Source organism: Rhineura floridana, chromosome 6 (genome assembly GCF_030035675.1).
Source record: "Rhineura floridana isolate rRhiFlo1 chromosome 6, rRhiFlo1.hap2, whole genome shotgun sequence".
Taxonomy (NCBI): domain Eukaryota; kingdom Metazoa; phylum Chordata; class Lepidosauria; order Squamata; family Rhineuridae; genus Rhineura; species Rhineura floridana.
This window is the reverse complement of record NC_084485.1, coordinates 142,854,064-142,876,419: the sequence shown is the minus strand read 5'-3', so window position 1 is coordinate 142,876,419 and position 22,356 is coordinate 142,854,064. Positions and strand designations below refer to the sequence as shown.

The window sequence follows — 22,356 nt, the reverse complement described above, 5'->3', positions numbered from 1 at the left end:
TCTTGTGGGAGCAAATTCCATAGTTTAACTATGCGCTGAGTAAAGAAGTACTTCCTTTTGTCTGTCCTGAATCTTCCAACATTCAGCTTCTTTGAATGTCCACAAGTTCTAGTATTATGAGAGAGGGAGAAGAACTTTTCTCTATCCACTTTCTCAATGCCATGCATAATTTTATACACTTCTATCATGCTGACTTTCAGGCAGCATGGAGCTCCTCCTTTCGCCTGCCAAATATGCGGGGAAATGGAAGTATCAGCAGGAAGCCCCAAAACAGGGCATAGCATGGGGGAGGGGGTCTGAGCTGACCCAGATCCATTGGATCCCAAGCCAATCATCACATGACAACGTCAGGCCCAGTGCAGGCCTGATCGTTGTCCCAGCTTCAGGCTGGCGGAGCAGTCTGCCTACCCGCACACATACACACTCTGTTCTAGCCAGCATGCTCAGCAGGGCCACCGATACTGCAGTGGTCTTGCCACTCTGTTAAGTCCGGTAGGTGGCAGCCAGAGTTAGGAGTGCACCCTACGCCATTAACAGTGCAATCCTGTACCCGTCTACTCCGAAAAATGTACCACTGGTTTTGTGAGGCTTTCTCCCAGGTGAGTGAGGAAGGGTGGGATATCAGTTTAATTAATTAATCAATTAAATAAGTTGTTATAGGAGTGCAGCATAAGCATGCTAAACTGGTTTCTCTACAGAGATGGATAAGGACAGAGATATCATAATGTGCAGTCAGGCTTGCCCTCAAAACCATTTAGGTCTTTTGAAGGTTCATGCTAAATGCTTGAAAAAGCCTTGAGGCCCACATTACAAAGTGATGACAATCAAATAGATGCTGCATACGTGCCCTCACACAGTAGCAAACACAGATAAAAAGAAAAACAAAACAGACAACCACTGTAAAAAGATAATAAAAATATTTTTTAAATGCAGTTGACCACTCTGTATAACTGTGGAAACTGACTGGCTTACGCAGCTGATCAAAGTTTTTTTGGAAGGCCTGTCTCTTCCTCTTCATAGGCTTTTGGATCATCCCCAAAGACATAATTGACATTGCTCCCTACCCCACCGCCTAGCAATCGAGACCTTGGCCTCCACAGTTTAGAATCATTTCCCTTCTTGTTCTTAGCTCTGGATGTGCTACTTCCATCAATTTCTCTTCTTTCCCCCCACCAAAGCTTTTAATTAACAGCACATGCAAAATCCACAAATGAGGAAAGCCAATTTACTCATGAAAGAGAGACTATAGTTGGAGAACTGGGTGATTTCCACTTTCTACTAGTGTGTGCTATGACTCCTAACCTAACACCTAAGAGAGGAAGTAATAACACTGGCTAGATGAGAGAGTGGAGTCAAGAGATTTTTCTTCCTCTCTCCTAGCCTGCAAAATTCTGGAATCTATCAAAATGGATCGTTCAGGAAACATTTTTAAAAAAACAAACATGAGTTTTTCTGGTCAAATTATAAAGCATAGAGCATAGAGGAAGGGTAGTGCAATCCAAATATAGAGGTGGAATCCGTGCAACCGTTTTTTTTTAAAGATAGGGATGCTACAATCCAGACCCATCTGAAGTCAGACTGGGGTGGTTGGCGGGTTGATATGGGTGTAGGTGTCTGCCCAGCCCTACCAGTCTCTGTTATCCTCCACTGGCACAGAGCCATCTGCCAAACGGGCAAGCTGCCAGTGGGATTCCCACCAGCGACAGTTCACAAAAAGCCATGAAACAGAGCTGCTCCAGACTGGCACAGCAATTCCCCCCCCACACACACACACACTGTCTGCCCTGGCCACCAAGAATGGCAGGACGTTGGATGCAGTGATAGCCTCGCCCCTTCATTAAACCCCGCAGCTCCTTGGCCAGGGTTTGGATTGCAGCTTCAGTTGCAAATAGGGATGAAAAGATCTGTCAAATTTGGTTCTCTGTTTCTCATTTTTCCACTAATATATTCACTAATTTATTTTCACCAATATATTCATTTTTATGCACATTTTCCCCTAATATATGCATTTTTGTAAATATTCATTGGTTGGAGAACCGCATTGCAAAATTCGGGTAAGTGCAAATTTTGAAGGATGGCTGTGTTTCAGTTCTCATATTGTTTCGGAAAGTGTAGATTTGATTCATTTGGCTTTAAATGTGAACCAAATTGAATTTCTCCCCCATTCCTAGTTGCAAAAGATCAATTTTTATTAGTAAGAATCCCCCCCCCAGAAATTATTCCAGACTTGATATAAATAGAAACTATAATACCTATGAATAAGCCTTTGGAGGTCACATTTTCTAGGTTTTCTGCAGTGCATGCACATAATTCAGCCAAACTCAAGTACCTTTAAGTCCCATTGATATCACTGAGAGAGAAAAACACATGTGTAACTACATGTTTAGCTCTCTGACATTTAAATCAATGGATTTAACTTTGACTGCTCCAATACAATAGCAATTCATGTGGCAACTGATCTTAAATAACCTATTTCTTTTAAATGTGCTTATCTTCTGTGTTTGTTACCAACAAGAGCTGCTCCCAGCCAGTTTACCCACAACCATAAGATCACTTTGTCTCATTCTTTTTTCTTTTTTTAAAAAACCAACCAAAAAAACACTGTGCACGTCATTTCACGGTAAAAAAAGGAAGTTCTTCAGCTTGTGGTAACATTGCACGACAAACAGTTTTTTTTCACACAACGTAGCTGACATCTCAGTATATAAGTCTGGTAGCAGTCAGTAGGACAGACCTGTTAAGGACTACAACAGTAAACAGAAAGCCCCCCCCCCAAAAAAATGCCTTGGTTGTTATTGTGGCACACCAATTCAAGTGAAATGAAAGAAAAAGGCCATGAGGTTGCTGAAGGCAAGGATCATAAAAAGAAAAGCAAGGCTTTGTAAGTATGGCTCTACTTCTGAAATGCATGTTAAGTTTTTTTGTGGTAAAGTCTGTCCATACTGCACAAACTTACTGTGGAGAAAGTTCCACTGAAATTATTATTAGTTACTTAAAGATACTTCCAGATGGGTGTTTATTGTGGAATCAATGCTCCTCATGCATGCAAGTTGCTTACAGCATCTACACATCACTGTCATCCAAATGCCAGCTCGCCTTTTCCTCCCATTTAATCCACATTTCACCCTTTCTGGGGGAAAATTGATAAGTTAAAAAAACCTGTTGTCAATTACGTTTGCAACATCTCAGCATCCCATTAAGCCCCAGTCTGAAGGCAACCTAGGAGTGAACATGCATGGAATTAGGTTGCAATTTCATTGGGAAAATTAAGTAAATGCTTATCTTCAGTCTCTAGTGCTGAAAATCAAAGGGGCTTTTCTGAATTGTGCCTAAACTGAGATGGGAGAATTTTAGTGTGCTTTCATGTGCCTAGTGAAACAGGCAGCTGTTTGTGCGTAGAGATATATGTATAAGGAATGCTCTCACAATATTTCATCATTCTGAAGGGTACGAACTCTGGTTGCCGCACAAATAATCCAGGAGAGATGGAGAACATGCATTTCGGTCTATGGATGTGCAATGTGCTTTTCTATGTTCTCATCTGCCCCTGATCATGTGTTGAATTGCAATATGGGGCACTTAAATCAATATTCACTAATAGGCAAAAACCTTGCGGTTTAAGAACGTACCTATAGCCCACAGCTATTTCTGTCAAACTTTAAAAAGCAGGGAAATTGGGCAGCTATAGTGAATGCACCAGGGGAGCAGGAGACCTGACCTCCTCTCTGAGATATTGGACTGCCCTACAAATTTGTCAAAATCCAAACACCATTTGGGTTGGTCTTTCACAGTCCAATCCACTTCCTGTGTAGCTCGGACGATTTTGGTAACATGTGCCTCTGAGCATATGGTGAGTGGTGGCAACACCTGCAATCAGCCCAGATAACAGTAAGAAGACATGTGCTATGCTGATCTTGTTTTAGCAGGGAGGAAGCAACATTATTAAGAAAGTTGATATAGCTCAGATGGTCACTTTGAATATGTCTGATTTACTTTGCAATCTTAGTGACATTTCCTATAGGAAATCATTTTTCTTTTTTTCTATTCCTGTGAATATGTGAAGTACGGCAACACTTTGCAAAATTTACACTAAAAAAACTCCAAACATAATTGTGGAATAATGGCACTGACTTCTGCAGAATAGTCTCCAGTGGACCTCAGGAGTGACTCAATTTGCACAAGATAAAACAGTGGGAGGTGAAATATATTCTAGCAAAACTCTAGGTGTGCTCTATGTTTTTAATTGATCACACCCACCTTGCCTTAAATGAAGTGGTTTAAACATAGCAGGCTGAAAACATGCATCCTCTTTTTTCCAACAGCTAGAGTCATTGCTTAAGTAGCAACATACTGGAATCAGTCTAATTTTACATCAAACTGCAGTTTCAGATTCCACTGTTAATGCACCCAAAATAGAGCATAACCTCCAGTTTGAAACATAAAAAATGCTGTCTTCACCATCATATGACACTGACCAACAAAAAGGCTTTGAAATTAATAAAAAAAATTGACACAGATTTCTGGGATGAATAATAGGGGAAATAAACTTTTCTAGGTTAGATTCTCTGTAGAAACATTAGTAACACAGGAAAGAACCAAAGTAAGAAGAACACTAACAAACATACAAAAATATAATTCTCTATCTTTGGAGATGGCAGGTGTTGCTCAGAGGGACATGTTACCAAATTCTTCCAAGCTACACAGGAAGTGGATTGGACTGTGAAAGACCAACCCAAAGTGTGTTTGCATTTTGACAAATTTGTAGGGCAGTACAATATCTCAGAGAGGAGTTTAGGTCTCCTGCTCCCTGGGGCATTCACTATAGCTGCCCAATTTCCCTGCTTTTTAAAGTTTGACAGAAATAGCTGTGGGCTATAGGTACATTCTTAAACCGCAAGGGTTTTTTGCCTATTAGTGAATTTCCCTGCTTTTTAATCTGGAAGGTAAGAAATGGTATCCTGTGCAAGTTTGCTGAGAATGGATTGATCATTTGCATGCTTATTGAGTTCAGTGGGATTTACTCCCCTGCAATCATGCTTAGGATAGGTGGAACTGACCACAGAGGATGGGGAGGGGAGGAGGAGGAGGAGGAAGCAGAGGAAACACAGAAGGGAGGACTGGGTGGGGAGCAGGCAGGAGGGGAAGGGGTGGAGGACAAGTTTGATCATTTGCATGTTTATTGAATTCAGTGCGATTTACTCCTGTGCAATCATGCTTAGGATAGGTAAAACTGACCAGGGGGGAGTGAGGGCTGGAGTGGGCAGGGGAGGAGGAAGAAGGAAGAGGGGAGGGGAGGAGGAAGGGAGAGGAGAGGGGAAGGAGGAGAAAAGCAGATCTGATCATTTGCATGCTTATTGAGTTCAGTGGGATTTACTCCTATGCAATCTTCGTTAGCATAGGAAAAACTGTCCATGGGGGAGGAGGAGGGAGAGTGGGAAGGGAAGGAGCATATTGGATGGGGCAAAGAAAGGGGGAGGGGAGTGCAGGATTGATCATTCACATGCTTATAGAGTTAAATAGTATTTACTTCCGTGCAATCATGCTTAAGATAGGTAAAACTGACAGTGGGGAGGAGGGAGAGGGGAAGGAGGGGATTGGAAGGGGAGGGGGAGGGGAGGGGCAAAGGAAGGGGGAGGAAGGGGCAAGAGAGAGGGGATAGGAGGGGAGGGTTTGATCATTTGCATACTTTTTGAGTTCAATGGGATTTATTTCTATGCAATCATGTTTGGAAATGGAATGCTTTCAAGTTGATCCCGACTTATGGCGACCCTATAGGGTTTTCATGGTAAAAGGTATTCAGAGGTGGTTTCACCATTGCCTTCCTCTGAGGCTGAGAGACAGTGACTGGGCCAAGGTCACCCAGTCAGCTTCATGGCTGTGTGGGGATTCAAACCCTGCTCTCCCAGGTCATAGTCCAACACTGACCCAGGGAAGGGGCGGGGAGGGGTAGGAGATTGGGTGGGTGAGCACTGGGCAGAAGGGAAGCCCTTTTCCTTTCCAAAAGGAAAACATTGTGAACAGTATCTAACCTATTCAGGGTTTCCCCCACCTTTTTATTCTACAGCAGGCACATGTAGCTTCCCACCCAAATTTAAACCAAACCTTTCCCTGGCCACATCCACACCAGACCTTTATTTCATTTTAGATAGTAATAGCTTCTCTCAAAGAATCCTGGGAAGTGTAGTTAGTGAAGGGTGCTGAGAGTTGCTAGGAGACACCCTGTTCCCCTCACAGACCTTCAATCAGAGCGGCTGACTGTTAAAGCAGTCTGGTCACTGGAGCTCTCAGTGGAACAGGAGTCTCCTCTCAGAACCCTCACACACTACACTTCCCAGGATTCTCTGAGGGAAGCCATGACTGTCTCAAGTGAAATCAAAGTCTGGGGTGGGTGTGGCCCCCTGATTAGGCAAGCCCCACAGCTGAGTCTGGCTTTTAGAATTCTGACAGTTGGTTCTTACTGAGCATGCCCTGCGTTATCATAGCCTGCCTGCCAAAATTTATTAAATTAATTAAAAATCAGCCAGGCATTTTTTTAACTTTTAAACTGCAGAAGATGAAGGTCAGAGTATGGGGCAAGGTCAGTATTAGGATTACAGGTACTCTGTGAACATGGCTGATTTTTAATGAATTTTAACAGATTATGAGAACTCTGAGAAAAACATCCAAAAGGGCTCTGGGGTTTTTTTCTCTCTTTTTATACTTTGAACTCTCGATTCTCTCTGACTGTTTTGTGTATCGCCATGAAAATTGAGAGGATTGTTAAGCAAGCGTTTCTGAGTTCAGAACTATAAGTTTTGTAAGGTTTTGTTTTGAAATGAGCTTGTGGGAAGCATCAGAATGGCATGGGGGTATTTTCAATTGAACATTGCGGAATATGAAAAACCCACGTTGGCTATAGTATACAGCCACTCTCATGGCTGTATAATCATGGGATTTGCTTTTCTAGATATGGAAAAGTGTGAAGGAATCCACAGATCATCTCATTCAGTAAGGCAGGATACACCCATCTTCACTTCAGTACATTTTATATAAAAAAGAAGCATGGGGCACCCTGCATTCTAAATTTAAGTAAAATGCTTAGACTCTAATTTATAGAACATGGCATGGTATTTCCATAGATGTCTATGAGAATAATGCATTCTCAATTTACTAAATTTACACTATAGACTCCATCAGGCAAGGATATGTCTTGCTAATATTCCTCTGTAAAGCATTATGTGCATAGGTGGTACCATATTAATAATACACAATAAATTACTTAATATTTTTATCATCACTTCCAGGGGTATCGAACTGAAAAACTATTTGATGTCTGTTATACCTCATGTAGAATCGGCTGACATCAAATATTCCACCTCCAAAGATGTAATGTAAGTATTAAACATGCTTCTCACCTTGATCCAGCAAGGCAGAACCGATTACAATGTGCACATATTCAATGTGAATGCAAATGCACCTATGCTTAGGCACATATTGCAATGCTTGACTAAACAGTAGTTCAGTTAGATAATTTTAGACCCTGGACTTCACTTAATGGCCATATTGGGGGGGGGCTTTAGATGGTTATGTGTAGATACTTCACTTACTTCAAAATATGGTACACAAGCTCTGCTCCCTTTATATGCCCTCCGGCTCATTCTGCCAAGTGGGGCTCTAGACTCTGTCCCAAAGTCCTTTCCTGATAGCACCACTGCAACTTCACCCCATTGAACTGGTTGATTACATCTTGTATTATTGTTGTTGTTGTTGTCTATTTCTACCCCACCTTTTGGCCAAAAGGCCCTCAAGGGGGCTTACACAAAATAAACACAAATATAAAAATATATCAATAAAAACAATAATGACATCCCCCAATACTTTTCTCATGACAGTCTTCATTATTCTTCTCAGAGTATCTCCCCCCCAAAAAATATTCCTCTTCCAGCTTCCAGTCATAAACCCACTAACAACCCCTGTATTAATTCCCCATAATTATTCCTCACAGGACATCTCCCCCCCACTTTCCTGATCAAAAAACACCCCCACCCCAAACATTCCTCTTAGGAATCCCATCCCTGGTCTCCATTCAGCTCCCAGTCATAGCTTCCCCACCCCCCACCATATTAATTCCTCTTTTAATGCAAAGGGAGGATGAACAGGCACTAGGAATGCATGATGGGTAAGACATTTTCTATAAGAAATAAGCATGGGGCAGTCTGCATTAGCATGCTCAAAAAACTGTCCCTGTAAAGAATCAGATGTTCCATGAGAAAAAACTTTAGACTCATCTTTCAGTTGGTGCTGTCATTGGTTTCCCCCTACCAGGGTAACTGTAGATTTTGTGTCCATCATGCAGCTATTGAAGGAAATAAAACAGAAAATAAAAGATGGCAATTCCATACAGCCTCTTCTAAATTACTTTGCCAGGACCCATTAGGAAGCTGGAGCTACTGAGAACAGGGCAGAACTGGGAAGCTTATTTCATTACCTGAAATCCCAGTGCAGCAACTGTGGCCAAGGAGTAACCCTGAAAGTATCGCTTGGCTCAGAATGTATTCATTCTAAATTTTCTGTCTGTTTCAGTTTTGTGGTGGGTTCTTTCCTACCATGAGAATATTTAATCTATTTCTCGATGTGCTACATTTGGGAGCATTCATTCTGCTGATGCTCATAGATGAGACAGAAGGTGGGAATCAATCTCTGCAGATAAGATGGCAGAGTTTCTAAGTCCAGACTGAACGGACTTCAGGCAAATTGGTTAATAGAATCCTCATAGATTGACTCAATATCCTGTCAATGAATCAAAGGTTCTTGTTATCTGTTTTTAGTGTTATGAACATGTACTTTCACTCTTATTTATCCTAATTCATGATCTCGATGTGTCATTAGTATGTTGTAGTAATGGATAGAGTTTGGGACTGCAAATGTATAGTCTCAGTCCCTACTCAGTTATGAAACTCAAAGGGGTGGTATCAGTTCTTCTTTCCCTGCCATGTCAGGGAAGTACGGATGTGGGAGAAATTAAATTCATTTCGCATTTAAAGCCAGATCTATCACATTCGCACCTTCTGAGTACCGAAACATAGCCATCCTTTCAAATTTGTAGATATCCAAATTTTGCAATGCTGTTCTCCAACCACAGAATGTTTACAAAAATGCATACATTAGGGGAAAGTGTGAATAAAAAATGAATATATTAATAACAACAACAACATACAAAAATGCATTATATGAGGAGAAAATGCTTGCAAAATGTGTATGTTTGTCAAAACTGCATACAAAATGTGTTAGGATAAATTCACACTAAAATGCTGAAGAATTTTCATGTGGATTAAAAAAACACACAGATTGCTGCGGAAATGTGGAGAAATGAATTTAAGACTGGAAAAATGAGAAACAAGGAGAACCACAATGGAGAGATCCTTCCATCTCTATATGGGGTGAAGAGTACTGGAACCACCTTGCTGGGAGGGAATGCTTAATCCTCCATTTCCCTGCCCCTCAGCTCTTTCCCTGTTGTAAAATGACCTCCAAGGTGATATTTGCCTTGTAAGGTATACACACACAAGTCTCTTAAGTGCTATTTACTCTGGCCTAGTTGGACCAGAGATCTTAAAAATATTTTTTGTTGTTGTTTCAGGCTTCCAGCAGAAGAAGTTACACAGTGGTCCCAGTCCCTAGAAAAGCTTCTGGCAACCCAGTGTAAGTGTTTTATTACAGCAGTTTTATGACTTGGTTAAGCAATATCTTCAAGGGTGGTCATGTACTGTCAGTCAGAACTTTAAAGGGCTTAAATGCCCTGGGCCCCACAGACCACAAGGAGTGCCTTCTCTGATATATTTCATCCTGTTTTTTAAGATCTGCAGATCCAGACTTTATCCATGTCCCTTGGTTTACTGACTTTACCTACACATACATTCCATCCATATTTTGTGTGTATGTCCTCTGGAAAGATACTTGCGTGCATGGATGATCAACATCAGTTCTGACCTTTATAAAATCCACCTTCTATACTGTTCCACAAGATCAAATTTGTGAAAGAGGGCAGGTGCAGGAGGAATCAACAAAAAATGTCTCCCTTCTATTGATGGAAGCTTCCACTGAATCAAAGAGCCTTCACTTAGCAGAACAACAATACTGGATAAAACATGTGGAATTTGGGGGGGAAACATGTGATTGACTTCCTATGTATCGACATAAGCAAGATAAAAAAAAAGATTCTGAATAACTTGTAGGCTATTAAGCGCAGTCCTGTGCAATGTATAGGGTACATGTTTGCTGAGAAGTAAGTCCCAGCGGACTGCATTCAGCTTCACAGTCCTGATTTATACTGTGTGTTTTTTAAAGTCCAAAAATAGGAATTTTATGGCTGGGATTCTAAAAGATAGCAGCAATATATCTTCAGACTATTCCCATTTACTTCTGATGTGGTCACAGGAATTACTTAGCTAACAGTTCAGTCACTCAAGAAGAGAAGATCTAGCTATTGCAACTGCACTTTCCAGCCAAGAGCACAAAGTGTATGTTCCCCCAGCCTCCCTCTTATATTAATAGATTATGATGTTATTTATTGTTGCCTTTTAAAAACAGTTTAAAACCCATAAAACAATTAAAATATTTATAATAGTAGATTTCCAAACTTTGTCACAACACATCTCAGAAGAAAGCCAGCACACTGCAAGAGACGGAGTGGTTGTCTCAGACCTGAGGAGACCTGGGACCAAACCCTTTTTCAGCCATAGAACTCTGCCACCACTGCTCCTCCTCCTGTTCCTCCTTTTTTGGTCAGCATCATATCCTCCTTTTTAGCCTACTGTCCCCCCCCCAGTCCTGCTCTTCACTTCTATTGCTGTCCAGAGCTTGGAAAAGTTACTTTTTTGAACTACAACCCCCATCAGCCCAATCCAGTGGTTATGCTGGCTGGGGCTGATGGGAGTTGTAGTTCAAAAAAGTAACTTTTCCAAGCTCTGCGTGTTGGCTTATTAGTGGCACCAGCATGTCGGTTTCTCTGCACCCCTGCACCTTCTCCTTGGCTCATTATTGAGTTGGCTGATCATCCGCCCCACCTGGTAAGGCAACAAAAAACAAGGCTCTCTGCTTCCCCTCCACCTCGCCGCCTGAACCTTGCTCTGAAAAAGGGCCAAGGGTGGAGGTCCTTCCTCAAAGTGAAGGATTCTGGGTGAAGTTGCTTGGAGAGTGGCTGTACTGCTGCCATGGTATGCTGCGGTAGCTAGAAAGGCTGCTTAAATGTAGGGGGGAAACTAACTGTAGAATATTTTCCTAAGTTTAAATAGCCTTTCTAGTTGTCACAGAGAGAGCAACGGGGAGTCTTGCCAGGTAAGTGGGTGGCCATCCAGCCCACTAATAAGGCAGGGAGTATTAGTCTGCCCAGCTCCACCTGAAACCATTGTCTCATTCCACCTTGTCACTGGGCCAGGCCTGCTATAGAGTTCACAAGGCAGCTCTCAGCCAGTCATGATCTTTCAAGCTAATCTGCCCCTACGGTAACCTACCCCATTCTATTGTTGTTAAAAATACAGGATAGCCAAAACTTGCTCCCCTATTTCCTCTGGACTAAATTTCTCCTATCCTCACCCCGCCCCTTATCTGGAATATATGACTACACCCAAACTGCGTCATGCTTTCTCCAGGGCCCGATTTAATTGTATTTCTTCCTCACTCCTAGCAGGCCGCTACCAGGGCACACCGATAGAACTAGGTTTATGTCCCTGCAAGAACGCAGATGTTGAGCCTTTGTCCCATGCCTTCTTTGTCTGCCCATACTATTGCGCTGAATGCATCAGATACTTAAATCCAATTCTAAAAAATCTTCCCGGCAGGCCCAAAACCGCACTATTGCAACATCTCCTGGCCGGCCTAGATAAACCAACAACTTTATCTGTTGCGAAGTTCATTCCCGCTGCCCAACTGATACATGTGAAGACCCTTCTCCCTCATAGTTAACTAACTTTTTGTCTATTATTCCTAAGCTCCGTTTGATATATACATATTTTATAACTATGGTTTTTATTATCTGTATAATCAATTGTATTGGGTCTATGACCGCACAATAAAATTTGATTGATTGAAAAATATAGGATAGTGATGAGGGGAAATTATGAGAAGTCTATTTACACAAGGGCTAGGCCAAATTACCCCCCCTTCACACTTTCACAGAATCATTTGTCTTGTGCTAAAAGGAGGCTATTCAATGACTTTTGGGGTGGGAGAAGTTGAGCTAAATACTTCATCCCCGTACTAATTTAGAGTGCCTTCAGCTCCGTGGGTAAATGGTGAGGATGCAAATAGAGGTTCAGTAATTTTGCTTAAAAACATGAAACTCTTCACAAGCCACCTAGTGCTAAGCATTGGTAGACTTCCTGGAGAGAGTATTCCACAATTACAGTACCCCTAATGAGAAGACCAGTTCAAAGTATAATATAGGTTTAAGTCCTGAAAAACAGTTCAGAACTGATTTTCAAGCTCCCATGTGGGATAGTTGCACTTTTGTGCTATAATTAGGAATTGCTTCTTTAACTTTGTCCCATTCAGAGAAGAGTGGCCAACTTTTTTTCTTCCAAAGGCCACATTCCCTCAAGGGTAATGTGTTGGACTGTGGACTCCGATTAATTTGTCTAATCCTCTAATTAAAGATTATACAAATTCATGGAGGTTGTCGATGGTTACTAGCCATACTGCTCCATTCTCTCCCTCCACTGAATACCAAATGCTGGGGACTGCAAATGGGGAGAGCATGGTTGCACCCAACTCCTGCTTGTGGGCTACCCCTAGGCTTAGGATTGGCCACTATGACAACAGGATGCTAGACTAAATAGGCCTTGGCCTGATCCAGCAGGCCCTTCATATGTTCTTGTGGACTGTAGGCAGAGCTGAAGCCAGCAGTGGGTGTGACTACTCCTCTTCTCTCTCTTTTTATGCTCTCTCTCTCTCTCTCTCCCCACTTTTCCTACCTTTTCTTTCCTGCCCGGTGAATTGATTGCTTGCCAAGTGCTTCTGAAATTAGGCTGAGAGCTGTATGTCCACTGTATGCCGCATAAAATTAAGCTGAGAGCTATATGTCCCCTCCTGCTTTAGATCATTGTCACTCGAACCCAGTACACAATATTCAAAAACAGTTTAATCTCTGCAGAAGAAAACCTGTGCAGAATAACCGGTGACAGCACATGTGAATGGGTCTTTTCATACGGGGTAACTACTGCAAACCCTTATTAATGATGGGGTAAGTTGTTACCCCAGTGTAAAGGACTTCCCTGGCCATGTTTGAACAGTTTGGGCTGATAGAGCTTTAGGACTAGGGTTCACTCAAAGTTCATTCAGACCAGTTCAGGTATCTATGATAGCAAACCGATTACTATCTACACATACTGCTTTTGCAAGGTATTGGCAAAATAGCTGTTGCCTTTTTCCAAGATGCAAATTCATGTCATCCTTGCATCACCTTTGCCCTTTGCAAAAAAGTAATCTCTCACCCCTACATCATCTTTGCCAGTACATCACATTACTTCAACTCTGCCCTTTGCATATAAATATAAAGCTAGAGACACACTTACTGTTCTGCCAGTTCCTGTGCATTTCTACTTCTCTTTTCTGAAAAAGTGGGCATAAGACCCTAGTCAAACCCTGCCCTTTTTTACTGTAAAACTTGGTGGGATCAGCTCAAGTACTTTTTTTTTTTTTTTTAAATCAGCTTCAAACAGATTGCACAATTGATCAGCAGTTCAACCTGTTGCCCCTCCAGGTATGGCCAATGGAAACGCTGTGCTATAGGCAACTAGTGTGTTCACAGCCTAAGTTTATTAGCCCTCCTTGGTAGAACAGCAGAGCCTACAGAAGAACAAAGGAACAGCAGAGCACAAGAGTATACTATGGAGTCTGATTCAGTGTTGAGGATTCCATTCCCCCACCATTCAGTTTCCCTCCACCAGCACCATTCATTGCCTCATTCATTAAGCCCTTGTGTGTGTGTGGATTTAAGAACATAAGAACATAAGAAGAGCCTGCTGGATCAGGCCAGTGGCCCATCTAGTCCAGCATCCTGTTCTCACAGTGGCCAACCAGGTGCCTGGGGGAAGCCCGCAAGCAGGACCCGAGTGCAAGAACACTCTCCCCTCCTGAGGCTTCCGGCAACTGGTTTTCAGAAGCATGCTGCCTCTGACTAGGGTGGCAGAGCACAGCCATCATGGCTAGTAGCCATTGATAGCCCTGTCCTCCATGAATTTGTCTCATCTTCTTTTAAAGCCATCCAAGCTGGTGGCCATTACTGCATCTTGTGGGAGCAAATTCCATAGTTTAACTATGCGCTGAGTAAAGAAGTACTTCCTTTTGTCTGTCCTGAATCTTCCAACATTCAGCTTCTTGGAATGTCCACGAGTTCTAGTATTATGAGAGAGGGAGAAGAACTTTTCTCTATCCACTTTCTCAATGCCATGCATAATTTTATGCACTTCTATCATGTCTCCTCTGACCCGCCTTTTCTCTAAACTAAAAAGCCCCAAATGCTGCAACCTTTCCTCGTAAGGGAGTCGCTCCATCCCCTTGATCATTCTGGTTGCCCTCTTCTGAACCTTTTCCAACTCTATAATATCCTTTTTGAGATGAGGCGACCAGAACTGTACACAGTATTCCAAATGCGGCCGCACCATAGATTTATACAACGGCATTATGATATCGGCTGTTTTATTTTCAATACCTTTCCTAATTACCGCTAGCATGGAATTTGCCTTTTTCACAGCTGCCGCACACTGGGTCGACATTTTCATCGTGCTGTCCACTACAACCCCGAGGTCTCTCTCCTAGTCGGTCACCGCCAGTTCAGACCCCATGAGCGTATATGTGAAATTAAGATTTTTTGCTCCAATATGCATAATTTTACACTTGTTTATATTGAATTGCATTTGCCATTTTTCCGCCCATTCACTCAGTTTGGAGAGATCTTTTTGGAGCTCTTCACAATTCCTTTTTGTTTTAACAACCCTGAACAATTTAGTGTCGTCAGCAAACTTGGCCACTTCACTGCTCACTCCTAATTCTAGGTCATTAATAAACAAGTTGAAAAGTACAGGTCCCAATACCGATCCTTGAGGGACTCCACTTTCTACAGCCCTCCATTGGGAGAACTGTCCGTTTATTCCTACTCTCTGCTTTCTGCTTCTTAACCAATTCCTTATCCACAAGAGGACCTCTCCTCTTATTCCATGACTGCTAAGCTTCCTCAGAAGCCTTTGGTGAGGTACCTTGTCAAACGCTTTTTGAAAGTCTAAGTACACTATGTCCACTGGATCACCTCTATCTATATGCTTGTTGACACTCTCAAAGAATTCTAATAGGTTACTGAGACAGGACTTTCCCTTGCAGAAGCCATGCTGGCTCTGCTTCAGCAAGGCTTGTTCTTCTATGTGCTTAGTTAATCTAGCTTTAATAATACTTTCTACCAGTTTTCCAGGGACAGAAGTTAAGCTAACTGGCCTGTAATTTCCGGGAGCCCCTCTGGATCCCTTTTTGAATATTGGCGTTACATTTGCCACTTTCCAGTCCTCAGGCACGGAGGAGGACCCAAGGGACAAGTTACATATTTTAGTTAGCAGATCAGCAATTTCACATTTGAGTTCTTTGAGAACTCTCGGGTGGATGCCATCCGGGCCCGGTGATTTGTCATTTTTTATATTGTCCATTAAGCCTAGAACTTCCTCTCTCGTTACCACTATTTGTCTCAGTTCCTCAGAATCCCTTCCTGCAAATGTTAGTTCAGGTTCAGGGATCTGCCCTATATCTTCCACTGTGAAGACAGATGCAAACAATTCATTTAGCTTCTCTGCAATCTCCTTATCGTTCTTGAGTACACCTTTGACTCCCTTATCATCCAAGGGTCCAATTGTCTCCCTCGATGGTCTCCTGCTTTGAATGTGTTTATAGAATTTTTTGTTGGTTTTTATGTTCTTAGCAATGTGCTCCTCAAATTCTTTTTTAGCATCCCTTATTGTCTTCTTGCATTTCTTTTGCCAGAGTTTGTGTTCTTTTTTATTTTCTTCATTCGGACAAGACTTCCATTTAAAGCTGAGCGAGCTTCAGACCAAAGCTGATGTGGACTAAAGCTACTTTGGTATTTCTGCTCATTGCAGGTGGTCAAGAAGCTTTCAGAGAATTTCTGAAATCTGAGTTCAGTGATGAAAATATTGAGTTTTGGCTGGCTTGCGAGGACTACAAGAAAACCCAAGCTGACTGTTTACATGGCAAAGCGGAGAAGATTTACAAGGAGTTTGTTCAGTCAGATGCTATAAAGCAAGTAAGTTTAAACTTAAAAAAAATGCTTAGGGCAGTTTCAAATGTTTGTAATTGCAGACATGCTATAGTACAGTTAAATTCACACGGGGAGGCATTTATTTGAAAGCATCCTGATTTATTTTATATGACAGCTAGTTTGTAGTTTAATGGCAACTCCCTTGAAACTCATTTCAAGGTTCAGCCTGTGTGAGGACTATGCCACTCAACTATGCATTTTTGACTGGCCCATATTCAGTGTGAATACCCACAACTATTATTTCACTTGCTATTTATCACATGTAGAAATGGGAGAGATATTAGGTTCAGTTTGCATTTTAATGTGAACTCACCTGAAACTACCTTTACACTTCCTAGAAAATGCAAGTCAAAATGCAGCTATCCTCCAAATTTTGTACTTCTCCAAATTTTGTGATAAAACTTCTCCAATAAAAAAAAGTACAAAAATGTATTATATTAGGAGAAAGTGTGCATAAAACGTATAAGTGAAAACTACATACAATAATGCATTATATTAGAGGAAATAGCTTGCAAAAATGTGTATAGTAGGCAAAATTGCATACAAATATGGAGAAATGTGCACTAAAATGCTGATAAATTTTCATGGAGACTTTTTTTTAAAAAAAATCACGAACTGATGCAGAAATGTGGTGAACCAAACTTGACTGCAAAAATACAAAACTGAGAAACCAAAACTGACAGATTTGTCATCCCTGATCACATGAAAATTTTATCATGCTAACCTTTCATCTCACTGCCAGATACTACTTGCACACAATCTGAGCAAGTTGGAAGGATGGCCAAACCAGCTATCACCAAAACAGAAAACAACCACTCAATTAACACAAAATATCAGAATAAAAGTCAATATAACAAACATGTCAAAAGCTAAGATACGTCAAAGCTAAATGCATGTCAAAACACTCTCAACAGTACAATGACTCTATTAAACCTATAAGGATTATGTCAGCAACAAAGGTCCATAGGAATTAATTCAACAATACAGGACCTACATCTGGCCTTAATGTCCCAGTATTGGGTCTCCTTTGCTGCTTCTACATGGTATGATCCCATGCCACTGGAGAGCGGTTCTGAATATTCTTTCAACCATGTGAGAGAGGCCAATCACATGGGACCTTTCTGCCCAGGCAGCATCCTGCTTCTCCATCTCTCAACTGTTGTACCTTCTTCTAACATTGCCACCAACCTTGACTCCTTCTAGGGCAACCACCACCACCCAACCTTGGGCTGCTTAGCCCCCTTTTCACTAGTTTTTAACCATGTTGTGTGTGTTTGCTGTATGCAGTGTGAAGTGTTGGTATCCTTAGAAGGCACAAACTGAAGTTCCTTAAGATGACTGAAAACACCAAGTGGGAAGCAGACCTGAGTGTAGTTGCTTAGCAGTTAACTGAAAGGGTCATGGTTTTAAGCAGGGCTGTGGAGTCGGTACGCCAAACCTTCAACTCCGACTCCGACTCCTTTATTTTTCTACTGTCCGACTCTGACTCCGACTCCACCCAAAATTGCTTCTAACTCCACAGCCCTGGAAAGGGCTATAAATGTCTTTTTAAATTGGAAGCTCTCATAGGAGCATTTTTTTCGCTGCCTGAATATGCACTGATCTTGGCATCACATCATTTGTCTTCATCTGGGTCCTGTGTCATACACTGACACACAAAATGTTTTCCATCTTGAGTTATGGTGAAATGCTCAACTACAGCTGACTTCATGGGAAGCTTCTTTGACATTTTGAATTTATATTTTAAAATATTTGTCAATCAAAATTTATTTTGAAGCCAGAGTTGGAGTCGGTACATTTCTACCAACTCTGTCTCCACCCAAAATTGCTTCTGACTCCGACTCCACGACTCTGACTCCAACTCCACAGCCCTGGTTTTAAGTTTATTAAAAAGACTTTGTACTTCATTATGAAACATTTGTCTAAAAGATGCTGAAGTCTCATTTTACTCTCCCTAGGTCAACATTGACTTTCACACCAGAAAAGAAACAGCCCAGAAGGCCCAAGATCCGACCCCTTCAAGCTTTGATGAGGCCCAGAGACTTGTGTATGTACTAATGGAGACAGACTCTTATCCTCGATTCCTCAAGTCCAGATTCTATCACAACCTGCTAAGTAAGGTTGAGTACAACAATTTCAAGTGAGGACCCTCCAGAAGAGAATTAAAGATGGGGTCTGAAGCTTCTCTGGAGTTGAAAGCTGTTTTAAGTGTGGTTGGACCTCAGTTCACAAAATGAGACTGTTGGAACAGGGAGTAAGAGGAGAAGCTGGAAATGTCAAAAACATGGGGTGGTCTGCTTGAGACACCCCAGGATGATGAAGGTGCCTGGGTGATTTTCTCCAAGACAAAGAGGGTGAAGAGGAGACAGACTTGTCTTGCCTTGCCACTGCTGAACAAAAGACCACTTCCCATGTTAGAATTTCTCAGGAATGGCCTTGTAAATGACACTTGGCGCAGATGCAATCATACAGAAAGGATGTGCATCTCCATTTATGCTCTTAGAAAGGGCAAGTTCCCACAATTCATATTATATAACATTCTTATCACTTGATTGCTTGCAGCTAAATGTGTGATCTGACTCCTTCGAAAGGCATTGCTGGTGATGTATTATGAGCTAATGTGAAAAGTCCTTCTCTCATGGTTTGTGCACACTTATACAAATGGTTCATTGATGCTCTGTTCATGGCCTTGTGTGTGAACTAGGCCCAAAGAAACTGACACCCAAAGCTTCAGCATGTTGCACACCTGATGATGTGGTCTGGGCTATTTAGAACAAGGAATCATCAGTAATCTGAGAACAAACTAATATAAAATACTAGACAGATTAATCTCCATCAAGAAAATTGGAGCCAAATCTTAATCAGGCCTGCACAAATCATAAACCACCAAGCTGAACACAGTATAGCAACCAGCTTCAGGGCTCAACAATATTTGGGTTTCTTCCCCATCAGGGACTGCAAAAACAGACAAAATACAGGCTAGTAGGCAATGTTGGAGAGAGCCAGTGTGGTGTAGCAGTTAAGATGCTGGACTACGACCTGGAAGACCAGGGTTCGAATCCCCACATAGCCATGAAGCTTACTGGGTGACCTTGGGCCAGTCACTGCCTCTCAGCCTCAGAGGGAGGCAATGGTAACCCCCCTGTGAATACCGCTTCCAAGAAAACCCTGTTCATAGGGTCGCCATAAGTCGGGATCGACTTGAAGGCAGTCTATTTCCATTTCAGGCAATGTTGGTTGGCCATAAGTTGAGCAGTCCTGCGTTAAATACATCTATATTGGCAATGTTGTTTTTTATAGAGACTATACTGAAACTATTTACCTGTGGTGTAAAGTGCCAGGCATATACTGTCTAAACCATGTGTCAGTGTAACCGTTACTGTAGCACTAAAACATGGAGTAGCCAGAATGTAGCCAGCCTCCTCCAGGGCTCTGGGTGAGAAGCTGTTTTGCACCTCCAGAGGGACAAGAGGTGCAGGCAAGGAGCTTCTCTCTTGAAGCTCAGCTGTGGCTGTTTTTCAGTAGTCCATGATTTTACTCATTGACCCTTCCATGACTGGGTCTCCAATTCGACTTTCCACCTTTAAAGAAATGGGGTTCCAACTAGCCCTGCTGCTTTTCACAGGAGATTAAGAGGAAGTGTAGGTGTGGCCCATCAGAGTACTGCATCTGCTATGCCTCTCAGATAGTTGGTGCCATTGAGGGCAGGGCAGGGAAGGTCCACGCAGTCAGGATTGCTGGGAGGAAGTGAGCTTGTCCGAATTCTGCTCTGCTTATGGCAGAGATGGGATGATACACGAAGCTACTGGGTAGAAACAAGAAGTAAAACTGATATTTCAAACTGACAATGGCTTTGATCTTAAAATGTGATTTTAAGGAAGTTCACAGAAGGAACGTTTCCCATACTCCCTCCCCCAAGGAGTCACTTGCACCCAAAAAGCCGCTACAGTGGATCAGGGTAGCCTCTGAACAATGTGGGATGGCAAATGGAGAACTGTTGGGTGGGGGGAATCAGGCAAAATTGGAAAGAATTCCAAAACAATATGTTTAAGAATTGCAAATCCTGACAAAATCTGCCATTGCTGCCTCAGATGTAAACTATCTGATCTATAATGCATTAAGATGTGTGTAGCTTTATGAAACTGAGTGCACTGTATGTTTTTCCTTGAATCCCAATATTTTGGAATCTCATTTCCTGTGGATATAAGCTAGAATAAAAATAATTATATTTTAGTAATTGATACGTAACATATTCATATTTAATTTATTGTAAATTAATGGCAAGTGACCACTCAATTACAATGATATCACAAACCACTTGTGCTTCTGTGAATATTTTCTCTCTGTTAATAGCAATAACTTTGGGAAGGAATATCAAGTGCCTAATGGACCACAACACTTTAGTAGTGAGCTGTGCTGAGTATGTTTTACAATCATACAGACCTGCTCCAGAATCCTAAGTGGAATGTAGCAACAAAAGATCTGAGTCTTCTTGCTGTTGTTGTTTTCCCTTTCCAGCAGCCTAATTCACAACTTATTCTGCTTTCGCATTCATGTACCTTGGTGGTATTAAACTTCATGCCATAAGGAAAACTGGGAAAAGTTCTTACACCTCCTCTTACAAATTTCCAACAATACAGACAAACTAGATCTTGAACCCTCCAAGCCAATGCAGGTTCCTAGCAGCTCAACCTGTCCTGTTTGGTCCACAGAGGGCTCAGGAATTCTGATTTTCTCTGGAAACTGTGTGATAACCTAGGAGATATCAGCCATAAAATGAATAAGGCTTGGGTCTGCTGAACCAGACATTACTGCTTTCTAATTTAAAAGGACAAAATTCCACTTGGGGATCCAACAGAGCTAGCAGATAAGTCTCTTGCAGGTGTGAGAAAACCCTTTTGCCCCTGAGGGCCACCTGTTGTTGTGGGTGGGCAATTGGGACCACACACTAGCGGGCATGGCCAGAAATGGCAGTCAGTGTGGCCAGAGCCAGTGGGAGACATGCTCTGAGGTGGCAGTGAGTGGAGCCGTTCACAGACACAAGCACACACACACTCAAGAAGAGAACACATGTGAGAAAAGGGAAGGGTTATCCTATTCCTGTAAATGGTACTACCTCCAGCACATCAAACAGCTGTCTGACAGGCTGAGAAGAGTGAAATTTATTTCATGAGTAGGATTGTGGGCAGGGATGACCCTAATGTTTGTCACTTAAGCAACAAACAGAGCTCTCCCCCAGTTTGCTCATGCCTCTGGCTATTCACCTTGAAGTACTCTTACATATCCAGGCACTGACCGGGTACTTCAGGACCATGTAAATAAGAACAGCAGTCTTTCTAGGCTAACTAATGGTTCAGCATTGAGCATCCTGGGCTGGCTCTGCCCACCCCCTTCCCTGGAAGACCCCATTTTCGGGCTTTCCACTATTTCCCACCAGCAGGTCTCTCGCCTGCACATTGAGCAGTTGGCCAGCTGAGCTGGGAAACCTGAGCAGAGGAACACCTCCACCTAATCCAGCTCCTCACAGCCCCACATAAGGGGAATTTGGAGTGCTCCGTCTGTGATGAAGTTCACTGGGTGACCTCAACCCACTCTTTATCTCTGAGCCTAACCTACTGCACAGGGTTGTTGTGAGTATAAAATGGGAAGAGGAGAATGATGTACACTGCCTCGAGCTATTTGGGGGAAAGGAGAGATATAATTGTAGTAAATAAATAAATTTATTATATTTACACATTTTAAATATTTATAAATATATTATACAGCCATGAGAGAGCATGGATTTTTCACATTCTGCAATGTTAAATTGAAAATACCCCCCATGCCATTCTGATGCTTCTCATAAGCTCATTTCAAAACAAAACCTTACAAACGTATAGTCCTGAACTCAGAAACACTTGCTTAACAACCCTCTAAATTTTCATAGCAATACACAAAACAGACAGAGAGAATCAAGAGTTCAAAGTGTAAAGAGAGAGAAAGTGTAAAAAGAGAGAGCCTTTCTGGACTTTTTTCTGTCAGAGTTCTCATAATCTGTTGAAATTCATTAAAAATCAGCC

At 42.1% G+C, this 22,356-nt stretch overlaps 1 protein-coding gene across 1 annotated transcript; it reads left to right on the top strand.

Annotated features, from left to right (window-relative positions):
• The first annotated feature begins 2,713 nt into the window (after positions 1-2,713).
• Positions 2,714-20,591, top strand: RGS1 (regulator of G protein signaling 1). Its single transcript, XM_061630568.1, has 5 exons — positions 2,714-2,881; positions 7,284-7,370; positions 9,620-9,681; positions 16,119-16,282; positions 18,256-20,591. The coding sequence occupies exons 1-5, from the start codon at positions 2,781-2,783 to the stop codon at positions 18,439-18,441; spliced, it is 600 nt and encodes a 199-aa protein (XP_061486552.1). The 5' UTR covers positions 2,714-2,780; the 3' UTR covers positions 18,442-20,591.
• Positions 20,592-22,356: the final 1,765 nt, after the last annotated feature.

Bases quoted from the DNA above. Each gene is read 5' to 3' on its own strand.
- RGS1 (XM_061630568.1), top strand. From the start codon at position 2,781: ATGCCTTGGTTGTTATTGTGGCACACCAATTCAAGTGAAATGAAAGAA. The intron at 7,371-9,619 runs GTAAGTATTAAA...TTGTTGTTTCAG, and splicing joins TCCACCTCCAAAGATGTAAT to GCTTCCAGCAGAAGAAGTTA. The intron at 16,283-18,255 runs GTAAGTTTAAAC...TACTCTCCCTAG, and splicing joins AGTCAGATGCTATAAAGCAA to GTCAACATTGACTTTCACAC.